Source organism: Perognathus longimembris, chromosome 1 (genome assembly GCF_023159225.1).
Source record: "Perognathus longimembris pacificus isolate PPM17 chromosome 1, ASM2315922v1, whole genome shotgun sequence".
Taxonomy (NCBI): domain Eukaryota; kingdom Metazoa; phylum Chordata; class Mammalia; order Rodentia; family Heteromyidae; genus Perognathus; species Perognathus longimembris.
The window spans coordinates 143,487,998-143,513,199 of NC_063161.1; the positions used below are offsets into that span (position 1 = coordinate 143,487,998).

Here is a 25,202-nt window from a genome sequence, read left to right on the forward strand (position 1 = left end):
ATAGGAGATTTTTACCAGCTACACATCAGACAATGCCCTAATATCCAGAATATACAGAGATCTTAAAAATTAAACCCTTGGGCTGGGGATATGGCCTAGTGGCAAGAGTGCTTGCCTCGTATACATGAAGCCCTGGGTTCAATTCCCCAGCACCACATGTACAGAAAACGGCCAGAAGTGGCGCTGTGGCTCAAGTGGCAGAGTGCTAGCCTTGAGTAAGGGGAGGCCAGGGACAGTGCTCAGGCCCTGAGTCCAAGTCCCAGGACTGGCCAAAAAAAAAAAAAAAATTAAACCCTTAAAAAGCCAACAACCCAATTAATAAATGGGCCAATGAGCTAAAGAGAGTCTTCTCAGAAAAAGTGAAAATAAATCACATGTGAGGAAATGCTGTCAGGTAATGAATTAATACATTTACTTTTGTACAATGTCTTCTGTTTCCTCTCTCTCCCAGTTATATTTTGTTTTGAGATAAGGTCCTGCTAATAACTTTGCTCAGGCTGGCCTCCTGGTTTTCCTTTTTCCTCTACCTCCTGAATAGCTGCGATTATACGGACATGCAACCATGTCTGGATGGAAAGTAGATTCCTAGCCATTTATTTGTATCTTAGAAAATTGAGACATAAAATATTCAATAAAATCCACAAATCCTAATGGTTCTGCTTAATAAATTTGAACAAATCTATATTCCTGTGTATCCATAACCTAAATCAACATATGGAAATTGAAAAATAAATAAAAAGATAAGGAGTTCCATTATTCCAGAAAGCTGTTTCTTATCACTGTGGGTATGTTTTACAAAGTAGGTTGAAAACTGGTCATGAAATACTGTTGTTGTTTTGTGGCTGGTCCTGAGGCTTGAACTCTGGGCCTGGGCACTGTCCCTGAGCTCTTTTGCTCAAAGCTATTACTGTACCACTTTGAGCCATAGCTCCACTTTCGGTTTTTGAGTGGTTAACTGGAGATAAGAGTCTCACAGGGACTTCACTGCCCAAGCTGGCTTTGAGCTGGGATCCTCAAATCTTAGCCTTCGTGAATATCTAGGATTAGAGGCACAAGCCACTGGCATCCAGCTCACACAGCATATTTTAAATATTATAGTTTATATTATTGAAAAGAATTCTCAAAGCTGTCAGGGCAAAACAAAAAATTAGTAACAAAAAGAAATTGGGTACTGTATTTCTTTTCTTTGACAGACAAGGTCTCACTATGTAGCTCAGGGTGGCCTGGAACTCATGATCCTCCTTCCTCTGCTTCCTATGAGCTGAGATTACAGACATATACAACCATACCCAGCAGAAATTAGTTGTTTTTACTCTTAATTTGTCTCCCAATTAAATTACTCCTCTTTTTTTTTCTTTCAGCTTATACCATTGCTAAATATGGTATGTCTATGTGTGTACTTGGGATGGCAGAAGAATTTAGAGGTGAAATTGCAGTCAATGCCTTATGGCCTAGAACAGGTACGTACTTTTAAAAATTCCACTTATTGAAAATGTAAGTAAGTATTGTCTTTGGCAACTAACAACAGCACTCCCTGCCAGTGCTAAAGCCTGAACTCTGTCTTATATTAGGTGAACCTTCTATTACTGAGCTATATCCCTATCCCTAGCCTTGGTAATCTTGAGAAGCATCTCAAATAACCTGTCTCTGTCTCTTGTGAAGCAATTTAAGTGTGTGTGTGTATGTGTGTGTGTGTGTGTGTGACACACACACACACACACAGAGAGAGAGAGAGAGAGAGAGAGAGAGAGAGAGAGAGAGAGAGAGAGAAACCTGTTCTGGGGAGTTAACTCAGGGCCTGGGTACTGTCCCTGGGTGTTTTTGTGATCTAGGCTGGTGCTCTGCCACTTGAGCCACAGCTCTACTTTGGTGGTTAATTGGAGATAAGAGTCTTACAGACTTTCCTGCCTTGGCTTGCTTCAAACCACAATCCTCAGATCTCCTTTCTTTTCTTTCTTTCCTTTTCTTTTCTTTCTGGCTGATACCAGGGTTTGAACTCAGGGACTTTCCCTTGCTTGGCTTGTTTTCTCAGCTGGCACTCTTAGCATTTGAGCCATGCTTCCAACCTGGCCTTTTGCTGGTTAATTTGGAGATGGGATCTCATTGATCTGCTCAGGTTAGCTTCAAACTTAGATCTTCTGGATTTCAGCCTTCAGAGTGGTTAGGAAAAAGCAGGCACTGGACAAAAAAAAGAAAAGAGTAGTTAGGATTACAACCATGAATCATCCCTGCCTGACTTGATTTTTGTTAAAGTAGTGTTGGTAGTGACAGAACCCAGGGCATCAGATTTTCTAGGTAATAGTCTATAGAAATTTTAATCTGTCTTCAGTGGAGAGTCTCTTGTAGAATTTTTAAGTCAGGGGGATAATAAGAAGCAGAGGGGAAAAATAGAAACAGTATTGTGCTACAGTTGTTCATGAGGGCTATTACGTTTGATGTGGCATCTGGCTACTGGATGGCTTGTAAGATTATAGTGTGAAAAGCCAAACAGCAACTAGAATATGCATTATTCATGAATGAAGTTGTGAAAATAGATTGGAGAGGGTGTCCAGTTTCGGGGCTGTTTGTAAAGATTCCATTTTTTAAAAAACACATAATTTATCCTAAACTGTATAGAAGACTGTACATGATTTAGAACCAGAAGTAATCTTCCAACATGATTGCCTTTGAAGGAAATGGCAATTTATCACAGTTAAGGGAATGGATCTGTGTAACATTATCTACCATTAGAGCCGCCTCGGAGCTGGCTGCTTGTCTATTTTGATTCAGTGTTTCTTCTGGCCACAGGCCACATTGGCCTCCCAGCTTTGAACACTTGCACAATGCTGAATTCAACAGCACACTACTGAAGGGATGAGAAGCAGGCTGGAAGTGGCTTGTCTCAGGCCCCCAGCTAGATTACCTCCAGGACTGTAGATTTTTCTTTTAACCGAACTTGTTTCAGTCTTGCTGAATGGAGTTTGGGCAGGAAATAGAGATGCTGGCAGCTACTCAGAATGCTGGCTATCTCTTACCTCTCCACTGGTCTGGATAGGTGCAGTGAAAACAGGAAAATCCACTTTAGAATGGATGTTATGTGGGGCAGGGTAGGGAAGCTGCTGATTTACTATGGTAGCACAAACAGAAGTCACAGATGATCACAGTGCCCCAGAGGCCTCTTACTTGGACCACACTGTTATGGATGGAAGAACTTAGTTAACCCAGGAGGGCACGGAGGTAGGCGGCAGCAGGCGTCCACCTCTCCTCCTTCTCTCTTGTCCTGGAAACCAAAACAGATTTTCCTGTTTTTCAAGGGACTATTCACTGACTAGGGCCTAAGAAATGACTAAACAGCAGTATATCTATGTAAAATATTAAAGTACACGTGTGTCTACATCATATACGCAATTTGTAGTGCTGAGGATTTGAACCCACACTACCTAGTTAAGGGTAAGTGGCTTTTTTATTTTTATTTTTTTGCCAGTCCTGGGACTTGAACTTTGGGCCTAGGTGCTGTCCCTGGGCTGCTTTTGCTTAAGGCTAGCACTTGAGCCACAATGCCACTTCTGGCTTTTTCTGTGATTAATTGGAGATGAGATAAGCATTTCATAGATTTTCCTGCCTGGGCTGGCTTCAAACTGCAATCCTCAAATCTCAGCCTCCTGAATAGCTAGGATTACAGGTGTGAACCACTGGTGCCAGAGGGTCAGTGGCTTTTTTTTGTCAGTACTGATTTGAATGTAGGACCTCAGGTTTGTTAGACTGGTACTCCACCACTTGAGTCATATGTCCAACCCTGTTTTTTAGTTTTTTCTGCCAGTCCTGGGGCTTGGACTCAGGGCCTGGGCACTGTCCCTGAGATTCTTTTTGCTCAAAGCTCACATTCTACCACTTGAAACACAGTGCCATTTCTGTGTATGTGGATCTGAGGAATCAAACTCAGGGTTTCATGCAAGTACTCTACCACTAACCACATTCCCAGCCATCCAACGCTAGTTGCTAGTTATTTTGGTGATGGAATCTGGCATTGACCCCTGATCCACAAGATCTCAGCCTCTTGAGTAACTAGGATTATAGGTGTAAACCACTGGCACTGTGCTCTAGTGGCTTTTTTTGTGCCTATCCTGAGGCTTGAACTCAGGGCCTGGGCACTGTCCCTGAGCTCTTTAGCTCTAGCTAGCATTCCACCATTTGAGCCATAGCTCCACAGCTTCACTTTCCATTTTTTGGTAGTTAATTGAAGGTAAGAGTCTAACAGACTTTCCTGCCTGGGCTGGCTTCAAACCATGATCCTTCGAGCCCAGCCTCCTGAGTAGCTAGGATTACAGTATGAGCCACTGGCATCTGGCTTCAGTGACTTTTTCTTTTAGGTCAAAGTATGTAATATTTCCAGCTTAAAATAATTTTTTAACAATGTTTAAAGAGTGACATAGATTTATATCTAAATTACTAGAAATTCTGAAACACAAGCTACATTGAAACAAATTGGTCTTCATTGCTTAATGTGTAAACTAACTTGTTTTGATGGGTAGGGCAAAGGGGGACATAGGAATGGAGGGTGAGCAAATGCAGTTATATTCAATGTACATTATGTAAAATTTGACCTATGTAACTTAAGGGTAGTGAAGGAAGGTGGGGGAATGAGGGAGAATGAAGGAATGGGTGACAATGAACAAGATCTATTATACTTATAGCCTGACTTATGGAATTGTAACCCTTTGTACAACTACTTAATTTTAAAAACGCTTAAAAATTTTGAACACATTTTAAACAATACAAATAGAAAAACAGACATTTTATCTTATAGGTCAAAGTAAGCTATTTCCAGTATGTAATAACTTTAAACTGTTTAAAACAGTGGAACAGATTTATACCTAAATAACTAGAAACTCTGAAACTTAAGTTACATGGAAACAAATTGATTTTTATTGTTTAATGTGTAAAACTAAGATACGTGTAGGCAAATTGAAACACTACAGCTTTGGCACTGTATAGTTAATAATGAACCACTGGTCATAGGGTTTCAAGTTACTTCATTAACAGACAAATTTTTTTTCTTCTTCTTTATTGTCAAAGTGAAGTACAGAGGGCTTACAGTTTCATATGTATGGCAAGTACATTTCTTATCCAGCTTGTTACCTGCTCCCTCATTTTCCCTGTCTCCCCCCCTCCCCACTTCCCCCTCCCCCCATGAGTTGTACAGTTGGTTTACACCAATTGGTTTTATGCAGAAAAAAATTTTAAACATAGTTGTATTGTTACTATTTAGGTGTTACACAGAGGAGTTACCATTTTATAAGTCAGGTAATAAGTAATTTCTTTTTGGGGGCAATGTCACCTCTTTCTTCTCTTTCCCCTAGTTTCCCTCTCCCATCCCTACCCACAAGTTACATAATTCATTTTCTACATAGTGTATAATGAATAGCATGATTATATTTGCTCACTCTTCCTCCATCTCTTTTTGCACCCTATTTTGCCTCTGAAAAACAACAACAACAACAACCTCCCTCTTGCATGTTTCCATTTCCTGGAATTTGTTTTTATAAATGGTATTTTAAATGCTCAGAGAAGTTACACCTTTGGGTTCTTCCCCTAAGGTATCCTCATTTAGTCTGGCAGACAAAATTGTTTTATTATTAATTCACTTTATTATTATTATAGAGGTGATGTACAGAGGGATTACAATTACATGAGTCAGTTAACGAGTACATTTCCTTTCATATAGTGTCTTCTCTTCCCTCACTCTCTCCCAGTCCCTCCCTCCTGTCTCCACTGTCCACTGAGTTCCATTGCTGTACTTTTTACCATTTATCCTTCGAGTTCTGTACCCTCCTCCCAACCATTCTGAAGATATACACATGAATACACCATAATAAGATACAGAAGACAGAATCCTCAAAAACTAAAATAAAAACAATTAAAAAAAAGAAAGAAGAGAGGTCTCTTATTTCCATATCTTGGGAGTTTGTCTCAATATGTATATTATTTTATGTAAATATGAAGAGGCACTTAGGCATTGCACCTTTGTGTTTCTCTCCCAAGAGTATCTTCTTTTGGTCTCACTGTGTGTGAGTATCTAGAATCCTGTGTAATTAGTCACATCCCGGTGCATTTTAGATCTGATTTCTGAATATCAGAGAGAACATGTGCATTATGTCTCTCAGAGCTTGTCTTACCTCACTTAACATGGTTTGTTTTAGTTCCATCCATTTCCCTGCAAATGACATAATTTTATTCTTTCTAATGGCTGTGTGTGTAAAATTCCATTGTGTATAGGTACCATATGTTTTGGATCCACTCATTTGTTGTGGGACATCTGGGCTGTTTCTGTATTTTGGCTATTGTGAATAATGCAACCATGAGCATGGATGTGCAGATGTCTTTATCATATCCTGGCTCATGATGTTAAGGGTAGATGCCCAGGAGTAGTATGGCTGGGTTGTAGGGAAGGTCTATGTTTAGTTTTTTGAGGAGCCTCCAAGACTGTTGAATGTCTGGAGTGGTTGTACTAGTTTACATTCCCACCAACAGTGCAGTAGGGTTCCTTTTTCCCCATATCCCTGCCAACATTTGTTGTTCAAGTCCACAAGTGTTGGCCAATCTAAGTGGGGTGAGATGAAATCTCAGAGCCGGTTTTTTGACTTGCATTTTCTTTATGGGCAGGGATGATGAACATTTCTTCATGTGTTTCTTTGCCATTCTTACCTCTTCTTTTGAGAAGTCTCTCCTTACCTTTCTTGACCATTTAGCAATTGGTTTATTAGGTTTGGGAGGGGTTCATTTCTTGAGTTCCTTCTATATATTGAATATTAGGCCTTTGTCTGATATATTGCTGGTAAAGATCTCCCAGTCTGCTGTCTTTCTAGGTTAGTAACTATGTGGCAGACAAAATTTTAAAGCTATTCATACCTTGCCTGTTTGGTACTGCACATCTGTAGGGCTACTTGCTTGGATGAAGAAGAGAGACAAGAGGATTGCTTTGGGGCCTGCCTGGGCAACATGTGAACCCTCTTTCCCCCAAAAAGAGAAAACTAAAAATTATCTATACTTAAATGGTGTAAATTATTGACAGATATTAACATTAATTATATCTTAGAAGGGAGATTGTATAGTTCATTTAAAAATTCTTTTTGAGGGCTGGGGTGGAGCTTAGTGGCAAAGCGCTTGCCTAGCAAGTGTAATGTCCTGAGTTCGATCCCCAGTACCAAAAAAAAGAAAAAAGACCAAAAAATCTTTTTGACGTGGGGGGCTGAGAGTGTAGTTGATCCTGGATTCGATCTCCAAAACTGCCATGCAAATTTTAGAACATTCAAAATCAGAAGTCTCAATAATTTTGCTGTGGTTTTTATGAAGGAGTTCTGTATGAGGCAGGATTGCATAAAGAACATGTTTTCTACTCAGTTCTATCTGCAAAACATTTAGTAAACCTCCTTTGTGCTCTATACTTTTTTTTTTTTTTTTTGTCATTTGAGAAATAGCAAGATCAGCCTTCGCCAGGCCTGATGGTACAAATTATAACCTTAGCTTTTCTGGAAGCTGACACAGGAAGCTCAAGAACTTGAGGTCAGCCTGGACAATTGTAGCTCAATGGCAGAGTACATACCTAGTAAGCTCTGGATTCTCTCAAGTAATGAGAGAAGGGAGGGAAGAGCGAGAGAGAGGGGGAAGAGGAAGAGAGGAGGTAGAGAAAGAGGAAGAGAGGGGAAGGGGTATCAGCTGTGGTAATTTTGAAGGGATGCGCTTGCTTATCATTTGGTTTAGAGTCACATGGATGTATTTTCTCTACAGCCATACATACTGCTGCCATGGACATGCTGGGAGGATCTGGTATTGAAAGCCAATGCAGAAAAGTTGAGATCATTGCAGATGCTGCATATTCCATTTTCAAAAAGCCAAAAAGTTTTACTGGAAATTTTATTATAGATGAAAATATCTTAAAAGAAGAAGGAATAAAAAACTTTGATGTCTATGCAATTACACCAGGTACTGCTTAAAATTTGGGGTATTGATGTGTTTTTCTATAGTTCTGCAATGGACACATTTTTTGCATGCGTATATTTGTATGATTATAAGATGAAAATATTCTTTTAAAAGCCATCCTCTGACAGGGAAAAACACACATTATCTTCCCTTTAAAAAAAAAAAGAAATAAGTTGAGCATAGATGTGGAGTTTGTATCAGCTACTAGCCATTTCCAAATTTTGAAACTAAAATTTGAAAATTAGTTTTTAAAGCTAGTCTTAAAATTAGAGTAACTAGGTGCTGGTGGCTTATATCTATTAAAGTCCTAGCTATTCAGGAGGCTGAGATCTGAGGATCAAAGTTTGAAGCTAGCCTGAACAGACAAATCTGTAAGACTCTTATCTCCAGTTAGCCAGCAAAAATGGAGCTGTGACTCAAGTGATGAGTGCTGGCCTTGAATAAAAAAGCCAAACAAGGATGTGAGGCCCTGAGTTCAAGTCCCGGTACTGGCACACATGTATGCGCGCGCGTGCACACACACACATTTTATTCAAAGTTAGACATAGTCATACATGCCTGCAATCCTAGCACTTATGAGGCTGAGATAGGAAGACAGTTTGAGGCCAGCCTAGGCCACATGCTGCAATCTTACCTCAGAAAACACAAAGATTCTATTAATAAATATATGGCAAATGATTCAAGAGTAGTTAAGATTGTGGATTAGTTTTAAATGTTTGTTTTTGAAGTGCAGTCTTTCAGAATAGGTTAATGACAGATGGTAAAGACACAGGAGTAGAATCTGTCTCAAAAACAACAAAACACACACACACACCCATACATGCATTATCTGAACAAAGCACTGTGGCATGTATCTACATTCTCAGCTCCTTTGGATGCTGAGGCAGAAGGATCACTTAGGCCTAGGAGTTAAAGACCAGCTTGGGCAACATACAGTCTTATCTTTAAAAAACAAGCAAATATATAGATATCATATTTTTGTACTAAAGCATATTTTAAACAGTATTCATTAAATTGAGCTTATAAAGGTGACAGAAATCTTTATATTAGTGTTATCCCTGACCAGTTCCAGCAGAATAGCTGGTATGGTTACAGAGCTTTTCATACATGGTCTATTTTACTTTCATAGCAGTCCTGAGATGTGGCTCAAGTGATAGAGCACTAGCTTTGAGCACAAAAAACTCAGGGACAGCACTAAGACCCTGAGTTCAGGTCTCAGGATCTGCGCCAAAAAACAACAACAAACATGGAATTTGGAAGAGGACCACTCAGATTGTTATTTCATCTCTACTTTTCTCTAAGTCTGTGACTTTAAGCATGTCACCCACTTTCTCTGAGCCCAAATTTCTTTACTGATAAAAGAGGATGATTCATCTCACATAGGATTTCTTCCAGAACTGGGTATAATAATGCCTCTAATTTGTTTGGCACAGTATCTGGCCTTTTTATACCACAGCCTTTAGTAGTTATTATTTACAAGGACACAAACAGGCTCAGAGAGATTATGCCTTGGCTTAAGAACTGATGGGCAGAAGATGGCAGAACCTGAGCCAGTCTCAGGTTTTCTGGTTTGTGTTACACTCTCATGGTCCCTGTAGATTTCAAAGACACAGTATTATCATGCACAAAAATTAACATTTGATTAAAAATTTAAAAATCCTGTCAATGAATTGGGCATACTCTATCTCAGCACTTGGGAGACTGAGATAAGATGATTGCCAATGCATGGTCAGCCTGGGCTATCTATAATTTACTAACATGAATTAGTTAACATCAATCTCTGAAACATTCAGTTTTAAATCTCATAACATATCCATGTCTTGGTGGAAGAGAATTAACTTATTTTCTTTCTCTCTTTCTCTCTTTCTCTCTCTCTCTCTCTCTCTTTCTTTCTTTCTTTCTTTCTTTCTTTCTTTCTTTCTTTCTTTCTTTCTTTCTTTCTTCCTTCCAGTCCTGGGGCTTGAGCTCAAAGTCTGAGCACTGTCTCTGGCTTCTTTTTGCTTAAGGCTAGCACTCTACCACTTGAGCCACAGCACCACTTCTGGCTTTTTCTAAATATGTGGTGCTGAGGAATTGAACCCAGGGCTTCATGTATATGAGGCAAGCACTCTACCACTAGGCCATATTCCCAACCCCAGAATTAACTTATTTTCTAATTACAACTGTTAGCTGAAAATAAAGCCCAGTGGGAGAGGATAGATAGCTTAGTTTTTTATGATGATGCAGGAAGAGAGAAAAGGCCTATATACAGGGGTACTGGACAACATTCCTTTGTGAGGCCCCTGGCTCTCTGAGATAGGTAAGAAATGAGTCCTGAGCACTTTGCAGGAAGGGAAGACATGGTTGTAAGGATGAGGAGAGGAATGGCTCCTGGGATTGAAGATAAAGGCTTTACATAGCAGGGGATTTTTAAAAATTAAATCTTGAAGATGAAATTTGTCACAGGAGAAGATAACTGAATTAAAGGAAAATTAATTAAATGAAGACCACTAGTTTGACAGTCCTCATGAGACCCTTTTCAGAATGATCTTAAAAGTAAAAATGCATAGAATATTTATAAAGATGTTAAAATCTTAATATATTACATTTATTAAATTAACCTGATTTAACCTGTTTTTCAGGCCATCCTTTGTTACCAGATTTCTTCTTAGATGAACATCTGGAAGTAGTTGCGAAACAAAAGGAATCACAAGGTAAGATCTAGATCATATTAACATAGGAAAGTGCAAGTACTGATTTATTTCTTCCAAAACACAGAATTGATTGTATAACAGTGCATTTTTGTCCTCTGCCTCTAAACCATTTTATAACTCAAACCCAACAGGTTCTATGAATTCTCAGTTAATGTTAGGGGGGAAAAAAGGTTTTTTGTCTTCCAGTAAGTTCTTAATTTATCATTTTTTTTTTAAGTTACCTGTTCACATTTTATTTATTTTCCTTGACACATTGTCTTTGAGTATCTCATGCTAATAGGTTATTGTGAGAAAAAGTACATGTCACATCAAAATACATATAGCACATTTTCATAGTTTGTACTGACTACTTCATGGAAGGAACTAACATCAAAGGAGGTTTGTTTTTCCTTCTTTTTTTTTTTTTTTCTTTCTGTTACTCAGAAACAGTAGCCTCCTTGAATTGGTCCTTGTGTTCTGATACCATGCTGTGTGGCCTGCTGAAGGCAGTCAGAAGAAACTTTTCTGAATATCCATGGCAAGAGTTTGTCTCATGGTTTACTAACAAGAACATGCTTCTTCTGGGTCTTTACCTTAATTTTCTGAAGCTCATTAATGCTTTGAATCATATATTTTTGTTTAGAAAGCTGATAAAAATATAAAAACAAATTTCCTCTATGCCTTTTGCTAACCTGTCAAACCTTATTTCAATGAAGTGTCAAAATATAGGTCCTGTTTGTGTTAATATGTGTGTATGTGTGCATGAAGTGCTGTGGATTGAATCCAGGGCCTTGTGCTTGCTAGGCACAAGGCCTAGTGAGCTACATAACGAGCCCCAGGTTAGTCTTTCCTTTTCTACCTTTGTCTTTTTAAGGAAACTTAAATTTTACTTAGGTATCAAAAGGACCACTTTTCTTTGCAACATAGAAAGTTTGAAAACTATAGAGGAAAATAATTCTGTTCTTTAAAAAATTAGATCTTAGGGGGCTGTGAATATGGCCTAGTGGTAGAGTGCTTGCCTCATATACATGAAGCCCTGGGTTCAATTCCTCAGCACCACATATATAGGAAAAAGCCAGAAGTGGCACTGTGGCTCAAGTAGAGTGCTAGCCTTAAGCAAAAAGAAGCCAGCCCTAGGACAGGCAAAAAAAAAAAATAGATCTTAGATTTACATTTTACTTGTATCTATAAGGTTGTCAGTCTTTTTTCTTTGAAGGACTCCTACAGGATGAGAATTACCCAGAAAGCTGACTAAAATCTTTGAAAGTATGGCCCTATATCCTATTTTATTTATCTAGTACCCTAAGATTGGAGATATCTTTTGCAGAAAGCCACTCATGAACTGGGTTTATTTGAATCTTGAATTTAAAGTAAGAATTACTTTATCGACCATGTTTCCTTCATTTTATTCATCCAACAAATATTGATCGAGCACCTTCAATATGTCAATGTGCATGCATTTTCTTTTTCAATACTTACAGTCCAACAAGACAAGTATCATTCAGATTTACAACTAGCTGGTGTGGTCACTAGCTAGCGGTGGTGGCAAGGCCATGATTTAAAGTATTTCTCTGGTTCCAAGCCTGTGTCTTCAGCTAGTGAATGTAACAGATTTTCCTAAAGCCTGAACACCTACAACTCCTTTAAACTAACATTCTTTCACCTAGTAATCCCATATATTAACTTTTTGCCATCTCATGGACTAAATATGTAGTTGCTATGATTAGCAGATTCTAGCTTTGGGCCTAATTATCCTAGCAACAGAATGATAATCAAAAAGGTATTTTTTGACCATGGATTCAGAACAAGAGAAATTAAATAATCAAATATTAGTCGCTGGCACTAGGCCTTGAGAGAGATGGTTGAACTCTAGCCATCTCCACATGAAGATTGCTCTTACCCTTGAGGTCAGACTACTCAAAATTACTTTGGGTGAGCCCCCCCCCCCCACAGATGGTTGGACAAAACACTTATATAGTTCTTTCTCCTTTTCTTTCTAGTTCCATCCATAGCAAGACATTTGCTCTAAAAATACTGATAGATTCACACAGACAGTAGCCCAGTGTCTGTGGCCTAAGATCTAAGTTCTCTCAGATTATTTCCTTATCGATATCCATATCCATCATTTGTTCACTTACTTTACAGTTGATCTTTCAGAGGTCACTGTGAATCCTCACTTCCAAAGTGGAAGAAGTTCACCTTCCTATTTAACCCGCTACTTTTTATTTTGAACTCAGGGTCTAGACATACACATCAACTACATCCCTAGTCTTTTCTTTTTCACTTTCATTTTTTTTTAAATAGGGTCTTATGTTCAGCCAGCCTGGATCACCATCTTATTTATGATTCACATGTAGCTAGGATGACTAGTGTGCTCCACCTTGGCTACCTTTTTATTGAGATGAGCTTGGGTGAACTTTTTGCCCAGACTGCCCTTGAGCCTTGATCTTGCTAATTTCTGCCTCCCAAGGAGTATACTCACTTATTATACTAACTCTGGTTTACATTCGGCTGTACTTTTCCTGGAATTTGTTCTGTATATGCTAATTTCTATCATGTGTATGTAATTACTGTAAATTTTATAGGTTTCGTGTGTGTGTGTATGTGTGTGTATTGGTACTAGAGCTTGAACTTCAGGCCTCTCATTCTTGCTTGGCTTTGGTTACAGCTGGTGCTCTAAAACTTGAGCTTCATCTCCATTCTAGCTTTATTCTGGTTAATTGGAGATAAACGTCTCTCAGGGGGTTGGGGATTTAGCTCATTGGAAGAGCACTTGCCTGGCAAAGTGGCTTGTGGTTTGGAGTCAGTCATGGAAGAAAAGTCCCTGTGAGACTCTTATCTCTAATTAATCACAGAAAAAAGCCGGAAGTGGTGCTGTGGCTCAAGAGGTAGAGTGCAATGGTAGAGTGCTGCCTTGAGCAAAAAGAATTCAGGGACAGGGCCTAGGCCCTGAGTTCAGGCCCTAGGACTAACAGCAAACAAATAAAAAAGTCTCTCAGATTTGTCTGTCTGAGCTGGTCAAACTTTGATCCTCAGATCTCAACTTCCTGAGTAGTTAAGATTATATGCCTGAGCCACAAGTACCTGGCAACTTTATGTTTTTTTTTTTTTTTTTTTTAATTTTTTCCTGCCTCAGAGACTTTCCTACCCAGGCTGGCTTTGAACCATGATCCTCAGATCTCAGCCTCCGAAGTAGCTAGGATTAGCGACCAGCACCTGGCTAACTTTGTGGTTTTAATTTGCAGGATTTTATGTCCCATCATAACACAGTACTGTCATTTCCTCCTTAGTTCCCCGTGAACACTACCCATTGGAACACAGGGAGCCTATCACTTCCCCTCCCCCAAATTTGTTTACTTTTATTTAGTTGTGGTTTAGTTGCTTTTGTTCTGGTTGTTCGGCTTCTCAAAAAAAAAAAAATCGTGTTCCTAATTTACTTGTTATTATTTTTAAGTAGTTGTACTTAAGGGATTTTGTACAAAGGGATTTTGATTCAATGTGTCAGTTTTATTCCCAATTTAATGACCCTTTCCCTTGAAGCTAGCACTTGTCTTTCATTATGCCTATCTTTTTTTCTTTTTCTTCTGCAGTCTAGAAAACTTTGTGAAATGTATGCTCGTATTTATAAAAATGCTTGACAGAATTTTCTACAGTTTCATTTCTGTTCTCTATTGCCTTTCCCTCCCTTTCCTGTACTGAGGTTTGGACTCAGGATCCTTTAGTTTAGGGTTTGTTTTTTGTTTTTTGCCAGTCCTTGGGCTTGAACTCAGGGCCTGGGCACTGTCCCTGAGCTTCTTTTGCTCAAGGTTAGCACTGTACCACTTGAGCCACAGTGCCACTTCCAGCTTTTTCTGTTTATATGGTACTGAGGAATGGAACCCAGGGCTTCATGCATGCTAGGCAAGCACTCTACCACTTAAGCCATGTTTCCAGCCCTATCTTTTAAGTTTTTTACTCAGGCTGGCACGCTACACTTCTGCCACACCTCAACTTCAGGCTTTTTGGTGGTCTGTTGGGGGTAAGAATCTCACAAACTTTCCTGCCTAGGTTGGCTTTGAACCTCTATCCGCAAACATAAGCTTCCTGAGTAGGATTATAAGCATGAGCTACTGGTGCCTGGCTTGCTTCTAATTTTTAAGAACACCTTCTTTGTACATTACTTAAATGTAATAAAAAAATTTTAAAAAGAAAAAAGCAAACTTTGCTGTTCAGCTTTTGTTTTCCCCGTTAACCATGTCTTCTTTTCATTTCTTTACTGTCTTCCCATCTCAGCCAGATATATAACAATTTCTGTATTCATTTCAGGCAGTGATTTTTGTTGTTCACCAGGCTTGAACTCAGGGCCTGGGCACTGTCCCTGAACTCTTCTGCTCAAGGCTAGCTTTCCACCCCTTTGAGCAACAGCTCCACTTCCAGTTTTCTGGTGGTTAACTGGAGGTAAGAGTCTCATGGACTTTCCTGCCTGGGCTGGCTTCAAACTGCAATCCTCAGATCTCAGCCTTCTGGGTAGCTAGGATGACAGGCATGAGCCACCAGTGCCCAGCATTCAGGAGGCGCTTTTTTTTTTTTTAAGTCTTTAAAGTCTTTTTTATTATAGAGGTTATGTACAGAGGGGTTACACTGCCTAAGTCAGGTAAAGAGTACATTTCTTTTGGGACAATGTCTCCCCTCCTTTGCTCTAAAATCTTTACTTTTTAGAGTAGTTTTAAGCTCACAATATAATTGAAAGATAGACAGATTCTCCTGTACATACCTCTTGTCTGAAAGTGGTAATATGCCATTTGTTATAATATAGATGGACACATCATGATCATATAGTTTCCATGTGAAGTAAATTATCTTCATAGTAGACTCTTGGTTTTGAGGACAACCTTCTTTTACCCTTGTGCTACCCTTTGTCATACCATTAGGTTTTTTGTTTTTTTCACCTTTTATTTACACATCTTTTACTAGGAGCTATCTCTAGAGCTAGGGTAGTCAAATGCTCAGGGCAGACAGTTTGACTTTCACTCCACTCCCTTTCCATCTGGTGGAAATTTCTGTCTAAATTGACTAAGCTGGTGTTAGTGGCTTGGCCGCTGCTGGCACCCTCTCTCCAGTCTGCCCACCAGGGTGTACCTACAGTTCTCCCTCTCCATCTTATCAGATCACCCCACCAGGGTGTACTTACAGTTCTTCCCCTCTCCCATATTATCAGATCACCCCACCAGGGTGTACCTACGTTTCTCCCTCTCCATCTTATCAGACACCACCAGACTCCTCCTACTGCTCCTGTCATATTTGGAAGTTTTAAGCTTGGAACTTGGATTTGGAAGATGAGTTAATATTAAATCTTTTTTTTTTTTTTTGCAGAATCTGTATTAAAAAAGAAAGACATCTACTTAGGAAGAGAAAGAATAAGCAGAGAGTGAAGGGGACAAGAGTATTATAGAGGTTGAAAACATCCCCATGAAGGCCATTCTTTTGTATAATTACTATATTGCTAGTAAATGTTTGAATCTTTCTTGAAAAGCAGCATCTGTAAAACAGAAGGGCAGATCCTAGACCTGTAGTTGGTATTAAGCCCAGACTGAACCTATGCTTTAAAAATCTGAGTGCTTTGTGTTTTACTGGGTGAGTGGGTGTAGGGTGCAGAGCTGTTCCTCCTTTGAGGAAATCACAAGCAGGCTTATGTTTCCTATGCTGATTATATATACGTAGTGTCAAATTGCTAACCATGCCTTATACATTCAGGCAATACAATGTTGGAATGTGTGTCAGTCAGTCTAGGTGATGTTTGGTATTGTCTTTCCCCCAACCCAATGCTGAGGATTGAGTCTTGGGGCTTGTACATATTAGACAAATGTTCTCTCTAGCCCTTTTTCAGTACATTAAAAAAATTTAATTTAGTGTGGAGTTAAGAGAGGATATAGCATGGATTGCTAGACATATGCCTTTACTGAAATAGTATGTTTCTTCCACCATTTAAGATTGTCATCTACTGCCTGTACCTTTTACTTTCACATATATTGAAAATTTCCTTATTGTCTCCTGAAGTTATATTCTCTTGTGCAATTTTATCATGTTTATATCTAAATACTCCAAATGATTAATGATGTAATTTATGTCTGGGCAGCATCTTTTAAGGCTATACTGAAGATTTTGCTGCAATCTCATTGGCACCTGAGACAATAGAGATAATATATCTTAATTAATTCACAAATCACCCTGACTCACTCCTCAACAGGGAGGGGCTCCAGCAATTACTCAGATGTAGTTATTGTTGTTGTAACTGCAATACAGCTAAACATATCTTTTGCTTACATAAAGGTAGCTGGGTGTCTTTGCTACCCTGGCTTTGGCAGGCTCTGCTTCGGCTAGTTTTGGCAAGTTCAGATATCAGTTTTATGCATGCCTTTATGTTGGCTGGATAAAAATTAGATGATAGAGAAGGAAATGTGGAGGAACTATTACACAATGGATAATTGTAGGCTCTGTAGTAATATCATCTAGGTTGAAATTTGTTGTGCTTCTTACTGAAGTATAAGCTTAGTGATGTGTGTGTGTGCGTGCACACGCACGCGCACGTGTGTAGCTTGGATTCCAGTTTCCATTCGAAAATCTATCTTATTATCATTTTTTTTTTTGCCCATCCTGGGGCTTGAACTCAGGGCCTGGGCACAGTTCCTGAGCCTCTGTGTGTTCAAGGCTAGTGCTCCACCATTTGAGCCACAGTGCCACTTGCTTTTTCTGAGTAATTTACTGGAGATAAGGGTCTCATAGACTTTTCTCCCTGGACTGGTTTCGAACCCTGATCTTCAGCTCTCAGCCTTCTGAGTAACTAGGATTACAGGCATGAGCCACCTGTACCTGGCCTTATTTTACCTTTTCAATTTATTCATTGTGTTTACTGAGTTGAACAAACTGTGCCCTCTGGCCTTTCTTAATTTTTTTTTTTTGTATATGTGCAGTGCTTTCTGGAACAAGACAAATTATAAGAAGGGGTAAATTAACTTCTGTATATTTTGTATTTGGTCAATCATAAGCCCTTAAAATTAAAAAAATAATTTTTAGTATAAAGATGGTAGTCATTGAAAAAGTATAATATTTGGAAAAAGTGAGAAAGATCTTCCCCTTGTCACTTGTGTTTTTGGCCTTGAACAAGTCATGTCAGCAACAGGTTTCTCATCTTCTTTCCTTTCCTTACAAATATTGGGAAAGTTAATTATTGTGTTGTATCACATTCTGCGTTTGATATGGTAAGCCTCCATTAATATTGGTTGTAGCAATTATTATTAAATTAGTTATCTTGAATTTTTGAGTCATCAAAGTTAATATTTACATGTTTCTATGATTATGTCTTAAGACACTGACTAGAGTACTTCTAAGATTCCTTGAATTTATTTTAGTTACTCTTATTTTACTTTTAATTTACTTTTAAGGTGTTAGATGGATTTTTGTAGGGGAGGGCAGGGCCATAGAAGGTATAGCTCTGTCCTTGGTAGAATCCCAGCTTAGCATGTGTGAGGCTCAATCCTTGGTATACACACACACACACACTCACACACACATCAGTGGTTTAGTGTCTGCATTTTTTTTGTAGTAAATTGGTTATCTTGAATATGGGTATGTTTTCTTATGCTTTTATTGTTCCCCACAGTCCAGAGGTATTTTATTTCTTACATCTATTGGGCCATGAATCCATTAGGAATAGGTTCCAGGAGTTCAGGCTCCATCCTACTGGTTGTCACTTCAGTTGAACCTAGGTTCCTTTCTCTTGAGCTTCCTTGTTTTTTTGTTGTTGTTGTTTATTAATTGAACACAAATTTTTTGACAAGATGTTGTGCAAAAAGGGTACAGTTACATAGTAGGGCAGTGTGTACATTTCTTGTGATATCTTATGTCCTGTTTTTCTATCTCTTCTCTAGGTCCGGTAGACATATATACAATATACAATGTATCAAGAACATATACAGTAGCCACGTGGCCACACCCAAGAAAGTTCACCTAGGGCTTTAAATGTACTGTCGATATTAGACCATATGTCGACAGTAGTCTTATATGAACGAACATAACTAGCTTTTGAGCTACTGTATTCCCCTGAGATGTCAATTCCTTGGTTTTTTGATCATTTTCCTTCACAAGTGCTTAAGCTACAGGATGTTAAGAATCTTGCCTTTAACTTGCTTTTCCTCAACCCAGCAAACAGCATGCTGTTTGACACTGTAGGCTCCAATATGGCACTTGTTAGGCTGTTGTTGCTGCTGCAGCTGCTTCTTCCTCTTCTTTCTTCTTCCTCTTCTTCTCTTGGGGCTTGGACTCAGGACCTGAGCACTGTCCATAGCTTCTTTTTGCTCAAGGCTAGCACTCTACCGCTTGAGCCACAGCACCACTTCCAGCCTTTTCTATATATATGGTGCTAAGGAATTGAACCCAGGGCTTCATGAATATGAGGCAAGCACTTTACCACTAGGCTATATTCCCAGTTCCTTGTTAGGCCTTTTTGAACAGTACTCATCCTGTGGTATCTACTGTATCACGCTTCTTGTATATTCACATGCATGTGGACAAAGGAACAAATCCATGATTTCTCAAAGGCCTAGAGAACATGGTGGGAACCTCTACCCTTTCCCTTGGTGTTTATCCTTACAGAGAAGTATGGAAAGTGGCTGTGTGGTCAAAAGGACCCATATATTTTTCTTTGAATGTTTAAAATAGTTCACCTGCTAAGTCATATGTGTTTTTTTCTGAAGTTATTTGTTTGAAAACTTTTATTTTTCTCATTCAGTAACTGACTTAAAAAACACAAAGCCATTCATTTAAAGTTTTAAAAGTTGCTAAAGGGTTGGCGTAATTTAAAATATTTCCCATATTTTATCCTTAAATGTTTTTCTTTATTGAATTTTCCAGAAACTTGCCTAACTTGTATTTTATTATTAGACTTTAAATTGTATTTTTCTTTCTTTTCTTTTCTCTTTCTTTGAATATGGGCTGGGGCTTGGACTCAGGGCCTGAGCACTGTCCCTGGCTTCTTTTTGCTCACCTCTGGTCTTTTCCATATATGTGGTGCTGAGGAATTGACCCTAGGGCTTCAAGTATATGAGGCAAGCACTCTTGCCACTAGGCCAGATTCCCAGCCTCTCTATTGTTTTCTGATTCATTACTTTCTTTTTCTTTTTTGTGATACTTGAGCCACAGCTCCACTTGTGGATTTTTTGGTGATTAATTGTACATGAGAATCTCACAAACTTAACTGCCCAGGCTGGCTTTGAATTGTGATCTTCAGATCTCAGTCTTTTGAGTAGCTAGGATTACAGGCCACTGTCACCTACCAAGAAAAGTTTTAAATTCAAATATCTAAATATTACTGCCATTTTTATTTATTTATTTATTTATTTTTATTTTTGGCCAGTCCTGGGGCTTGGACTCAGGGCCTGAGTACTGTCCCTGGCTTCTTTTTTTGCTCAAGGCCACTTGAGCCACAGCGCCACTTCTGGCCATTTTCTGTGTATGTGGTGCTGGGGAATCGAACCCAGGGCCTCATGTACATGAGGCAGGTACTCTTGCCACTAGGCCATATCCCCAGCCCCCTATTACTGCCATTTTTATTTGGGTTTATTGTCATTTTTTCTTTGAAGAATGACTAGAAAGCTCACTGAGCTGATGATTCTAACTATAATCTCTAGCTACACTAATTTCATGGTTCACATTTTGATTTCCATCTTTCTGACTTCAGGGTCTTTTACCCCCTCATTTGTCTTTAAAACTGAAAGGATATAAAAGAGTGATGAGGTCTGTTTATCATAAACATTCTATTGTTTAGTAGTGGTTTGTTTCTGTTTTGGTTTTGTGACCTAATCTGAAAGTGAGCCTTTTACTTGTATTCATAGTCATAACTGACATAACCGGCTGCTGTCCCTCAGATTGATGATTTTAGATACCACTTAGTATATTTAAAGTCATTTGGTCAATAGCAACAGTGTCTAACTAATTCTTTGTGTGGCCTTCCATTGCCAAGGATATAAGGCCATTGACATGAATAATATTTTATAGATGCTGTGCCAGAACCAAAGAAACCAAAAGAACCAAAAGAAATAAAGGAATTAAAGGAAGAGAAGCCGCAGCCACCACCAAAAGCGCATACTGGAGCTGTGGAAGAAACATTTAGAATCGTTAGGGATTCTCTCAGTGATGACCTTGTTAAAGCCACCCAAGCAATATATCAATTTGAACTTTCAGGTAAGGGTTGTGTCTGACAATCTGGGGTTTTTCTGAATACTTTGGGATATTTCTTCTCAAATAAATCCAGCCTCCAGTAGTGACTACCTGATAGGTCACTGGATCCAGGATTTTGAATGAAAACATTGAAGAATAATGTAACTACAGATCTTTGTCCTTAAGTTACAATCAGTGCATAGGGATAAATGGAAAATAAAATTTCATATCTCCTTGGCAAGTGGAGAGGAAATCTTATGTAGAGAGGCATACACACACACACACACACACACACACACACACACACACACACTGACAGGTAGTATAATGCAATAATTTATCAACCACAGGTTCCATATTGTAAAATCAACACAGGTTAGTGGCAGTTTTAAGAACTAGGTCTGATATGGTGGCAGGATAGTGGCAACTTTGAGGCTAGCCTGAGTTCTGTTTCAAAATGTAAAAAGGGGCTGGTTATACAGCTTAGGGGCAGAGGAATGATCTTGCAGGTATGAAGATCTAGGATTATCCTAGGCCTAACACGTGTACACACAAATATGCAAACTTTTTTCCATAATACGTGTGTGTGTACTAGAGCTTGAACTCAGTGCCTAGGGGTTATACCTTAGCCTTTTCACTCAAGAATGGCATTTTACCATTTTTTTGAGATACACTTCCACTTCTGGCTTTTTTGCTGGTTAAATGGAGTTAAGAGTCTCACCGTCCTTTCTGCCTGGGCTGGATTCAAACTACCATCCTCAGATCTCAGCCTCCTAAGTTGCTAAGAATGTAGGCATGAGCCACCAGCCCCTGGCTTTTAGTTCCCTTTTGTCCTTGGAATCTATCATGTATTGCTTAGTCACTCTCCTAAACTTGTTGGGCTCTCTGTTATATCACCTGTCAGAGGCCTTGTTTTCTGTAAATCATATTGCCCCTGGTCTGTAGTGGCACCAGGTTGCTAAATCCTGGTGGAGGAAGAAACATGCCACCTGGTTTGGGTCTGTGCAGGAGAAAGTCATCCTTGTCTTTGCTTACATAGGACTTAAACAGCACCCTGGAATACTGTGTTTTTAACGTACTGCCTCATCCACAGTGGTTACTTTAAATCTTCTTAAAAGCCTACAGACAAAAATTGCTTTGGCTTCCTGCCAGCAAATATAAGTCAATCCTCATAGGTCCTGTCCTTTCCTCTTTAATGACCAATGGAATGGAGCTGTTTTCATTCAGTGTATCCTAATGTCTATACAGTTTCAACATGGATCCTATACTGGCCTCAAACTCATTTATGATTTTCCTGCCTCTGTTCCTGAGTACTACAATTATAGGCATATACCACCATGCTTGGCTAGTTTAGTATTTTTTATTCTAGAAAAATACACATAAAATATACAAGACATAAGTTAAAAACACATTTTAAATATTTGTAAAAGTGTGGCTCAGTAGTATATACAGTCACACTGTCATGCAACCATCACCACTATCCACCTGTAGAACTTTTTCATTATCCCAAACTCACTTTCTGTTCCCATTAAAGAGTAATTATCCTTCAACCCCTGGTCCCAGTAACCACTGTTCTAATTCTGTCTGCATGAATTTTACTATGTAGTAAAATTCCATATTAGTATGTTCCTACATCATCTTCCACTTCTAAGCTCTTCTGAGAAGAACATGTTTGTCTTGTTTATCAAAGGGCTTTCAAAACCTAGCATTGTTCTGGGAATATAATAAATTCTCAGTAAATATTTACTGAGTATAATTGATAGAAGCCTACAGTTTGTACCCTGAGAAGCAGGATGTTGGAAGATTCTTTCGATCTTGATAATTATTACGTTTATTGCCATACATTTGTTTCTGTATAGGTGAAGATGGTGGCACTTGGTATCTTGATCTGAAAACGAAGGGTGGCTTTGTGGGACATGGAGAGCCATCGGATCGGGCAGATGTAGTCATGAGTATGAATACTGATGACTTTGTCAAAATGTTTTCAGGTAAGTTTTCCATTTTGTAATTTTCACCTGTTGTTCAGGGAAATTTGTTTTGCAGAACTGGGGATTGAACTCAGGGTATTGAAGATGCTGGGCAAACAAATTCTTTAACTTAAAGACCACTTAAAACTGTTGTTCACATTTTAACTAAAATAACATTAATTTAATATTTAGCTGGGAATATGGCCTAGTGGCAAGAGTGCTTGCCTCGTATACATGAAGCCCTGGGTTTGATTCCCCAGCACCACATATATAGAAAACAGCCAGAAGTGGCGCTGCGGCTCAAGTGGCAGAGTGCTAGCCTTGAGCAAAAAGAAACCAGGGACAGTGCTCAGGCCCTGAGTCCAAGGCCCAGGACTGGCAAAAAAAAAAAAAAAAAAAAAGAAAAAGAAAAAGAAATATACTCAGTAGTTCCTTCAGATAAAATATTTTCACCCTTTTTAGAAGTAGAGACTGAAACACTGATGAATAACTAAATGACACACTCAAAGTCAGATAGAGAATGTGTAAATGATGGAGCAAGGGTTTAAATCGAAGAGACCATCAAAATTCTTGCTCTTAATGCTGTACTGACTGACCTCCTACATTGAATACATGGCTTCTTTAATTTACCTTTTGGTCCTAGACTGTTAACTTGAAATAATGGATATGTTGTTACATTAACTAGGGGGTTCAGCCAGCCATATTAAATGTTCAAAATACTTTAATAATTATGAAGTGTATTTTGTAAGCAACATTTTATAGATTGGTAGCAAATTTGCTTTTCCTTCTTTCATAATTTCATTCTATTTATTTCACTACTTTTCTTCAAATGGACTTAATTTAGACCATAGCATGAGTCTCTTTTCAGAAATCACTGCCATTTCTATGCTTAAATATATAATAAGATATATTATAAATATAACATCTTAAAGCAACTAGTAATCAAATTATCATAATCTCTCCTTATGGCCAGTAGAGGCCACTGTGTAATAAAGCAGTAAGACAGAAAGAAAATAAATTGAGCTGATTTTAGTGTCAAGTGCCTGTCATCCTAGCAATTCAAAGGCTGAGGCTTGACTGCTGAGACCTGGAGTTCATGGCCAGATAGGGCAGCATAGCAAGACCCAGTCTTTCTGTAATTTCTTTATCTGAAGATATGTATGTACCTACACACACACACACACACACACACAAATTACCTTGTGCTAAACAGCTATTTTTAAAATTTGTTTTTAACAGCATTGTTGAAGTCAAATTTATTCCATATGGTTTATCCACTCTCCAGTATATGGGCATTTGAATTGTTTCAAGTTTTGGACTATTATGAATATTGCCAGACCATTGTGGGTTTTTTTTTTGTTTTTGTTTGTGAACACTTATGTGTGTGTGTGTATGCGCACGTGCATGCACACAAATGCGCATGTGTGCACTGGTCCTAGGGTTTGAACTCAGGGCTTGAGCACTGTCCCTGAGCTTTTTCACTCAAGGCTAACACTCTACTATTTGAGCCACAGTTCCACTTCTGGCTTTTTGGCAGGAGGGGTGATGGGGGCTCTTGATGGTTAATTAGAGATAAGTCTCACAAATTTTTGTGCCTGAGCATGCTTTGAACTGCAATCCTGAGAACTCAGCCTCTTGAGTAGCTAGGAATACAGGTGTGAACCACCTGCACCCAGCTCTGAACACTCTTATACACGTATTTGTGTGGATATATGCTTTTCTTCCTTGTCGGTAGATTTCTAAGAGTAGAAATTTTAGATGTGGCAAGTTGACTTTAACTTTTTAAGAAATTATCAAACTGTCTGCTAAAGTGACTACTATTTTTACATTCCCATTAGCAATTCACGAAGGTTCCAGTTTCTCTACGTAGTCGACAATGCTTATGATTGCCATTTTATTCTAGCCATTTTAGTGGGTGTGTAAGGAGATCTCATGTTATTTTATTATATATCATTGATTATTAATGATGAACATCTTTTCATGTTTGATGGCTATTGATATTTGGTGAGCTATTCATAGTCTTTGCTCATCTGTGAGTTGCCTATTACTGAATTATGAGATTGAAATAGTCATATTATTGAGTAGTATGATTATTTTTGTATAACTATGAATATACAGATTCATAGTATATACATACTTAGAGATAGTAAACATATTGTTATATATAAAGATATATTTTGTGTATATAAAATATTTATATTCAGAAAGAATTTTTTTTCTTTTTGCCATACTAGGGCTTGCCTGATGCTTTCTAAGGAGGTGCTTTAACACTTGATCCACATCTCCATGTCTAGATTGGACCCATGTTCTTTTTATTATTTACCATCTTTACATAGTGGTACAAAGGGATTTTTAACTCAACATATCAACTTATGAGTACAATGTCCCTTCATCAGTGTCATTCCTTACC

The 25,202-nt window shown here is 38.6% G+C and overlaps 1 protein-coding gene across 2 annotated transcripts in view; it reads left to right on the forward strand.

The window, feature by feature from the left end:
* The window catches only part of Hsdl2 (hydroxysteroid dehydrogenase like 2), a 50,897-nt gene that overhangs the window by 24,072 nt on the left and 1,623 nt on the right, over positions 1 to 25,202 (forward strand). For both annotated transcript variants that reach the window (XM_048339240.1, XM_048339246.1), the window contains 5 exons: positions 1,362 to 1,460; positions 7,768 to 7,962; positions 10,581 to 10,652; positions 20,664 to 20,849; positions 22,685 to 22,813. In XM_048339240.1, coding sequence (XP_048195197.1) covers positions 1,362 to 1,460; positions 7,768 to 7,962; positions 10,581 to 10,652; positions 20,664 to 20,849; positions 22,685 to 22,813 — 681 coding nt within the window. The remainder of the gene's footprint in view (positions 1 to 1,361; positions 1,461 to 7,767; positions 7,963 to 10,580; positions 10,653 to 20,663; positions 20,850 to 22,684; positions 22,814 to 25,202) is intronic.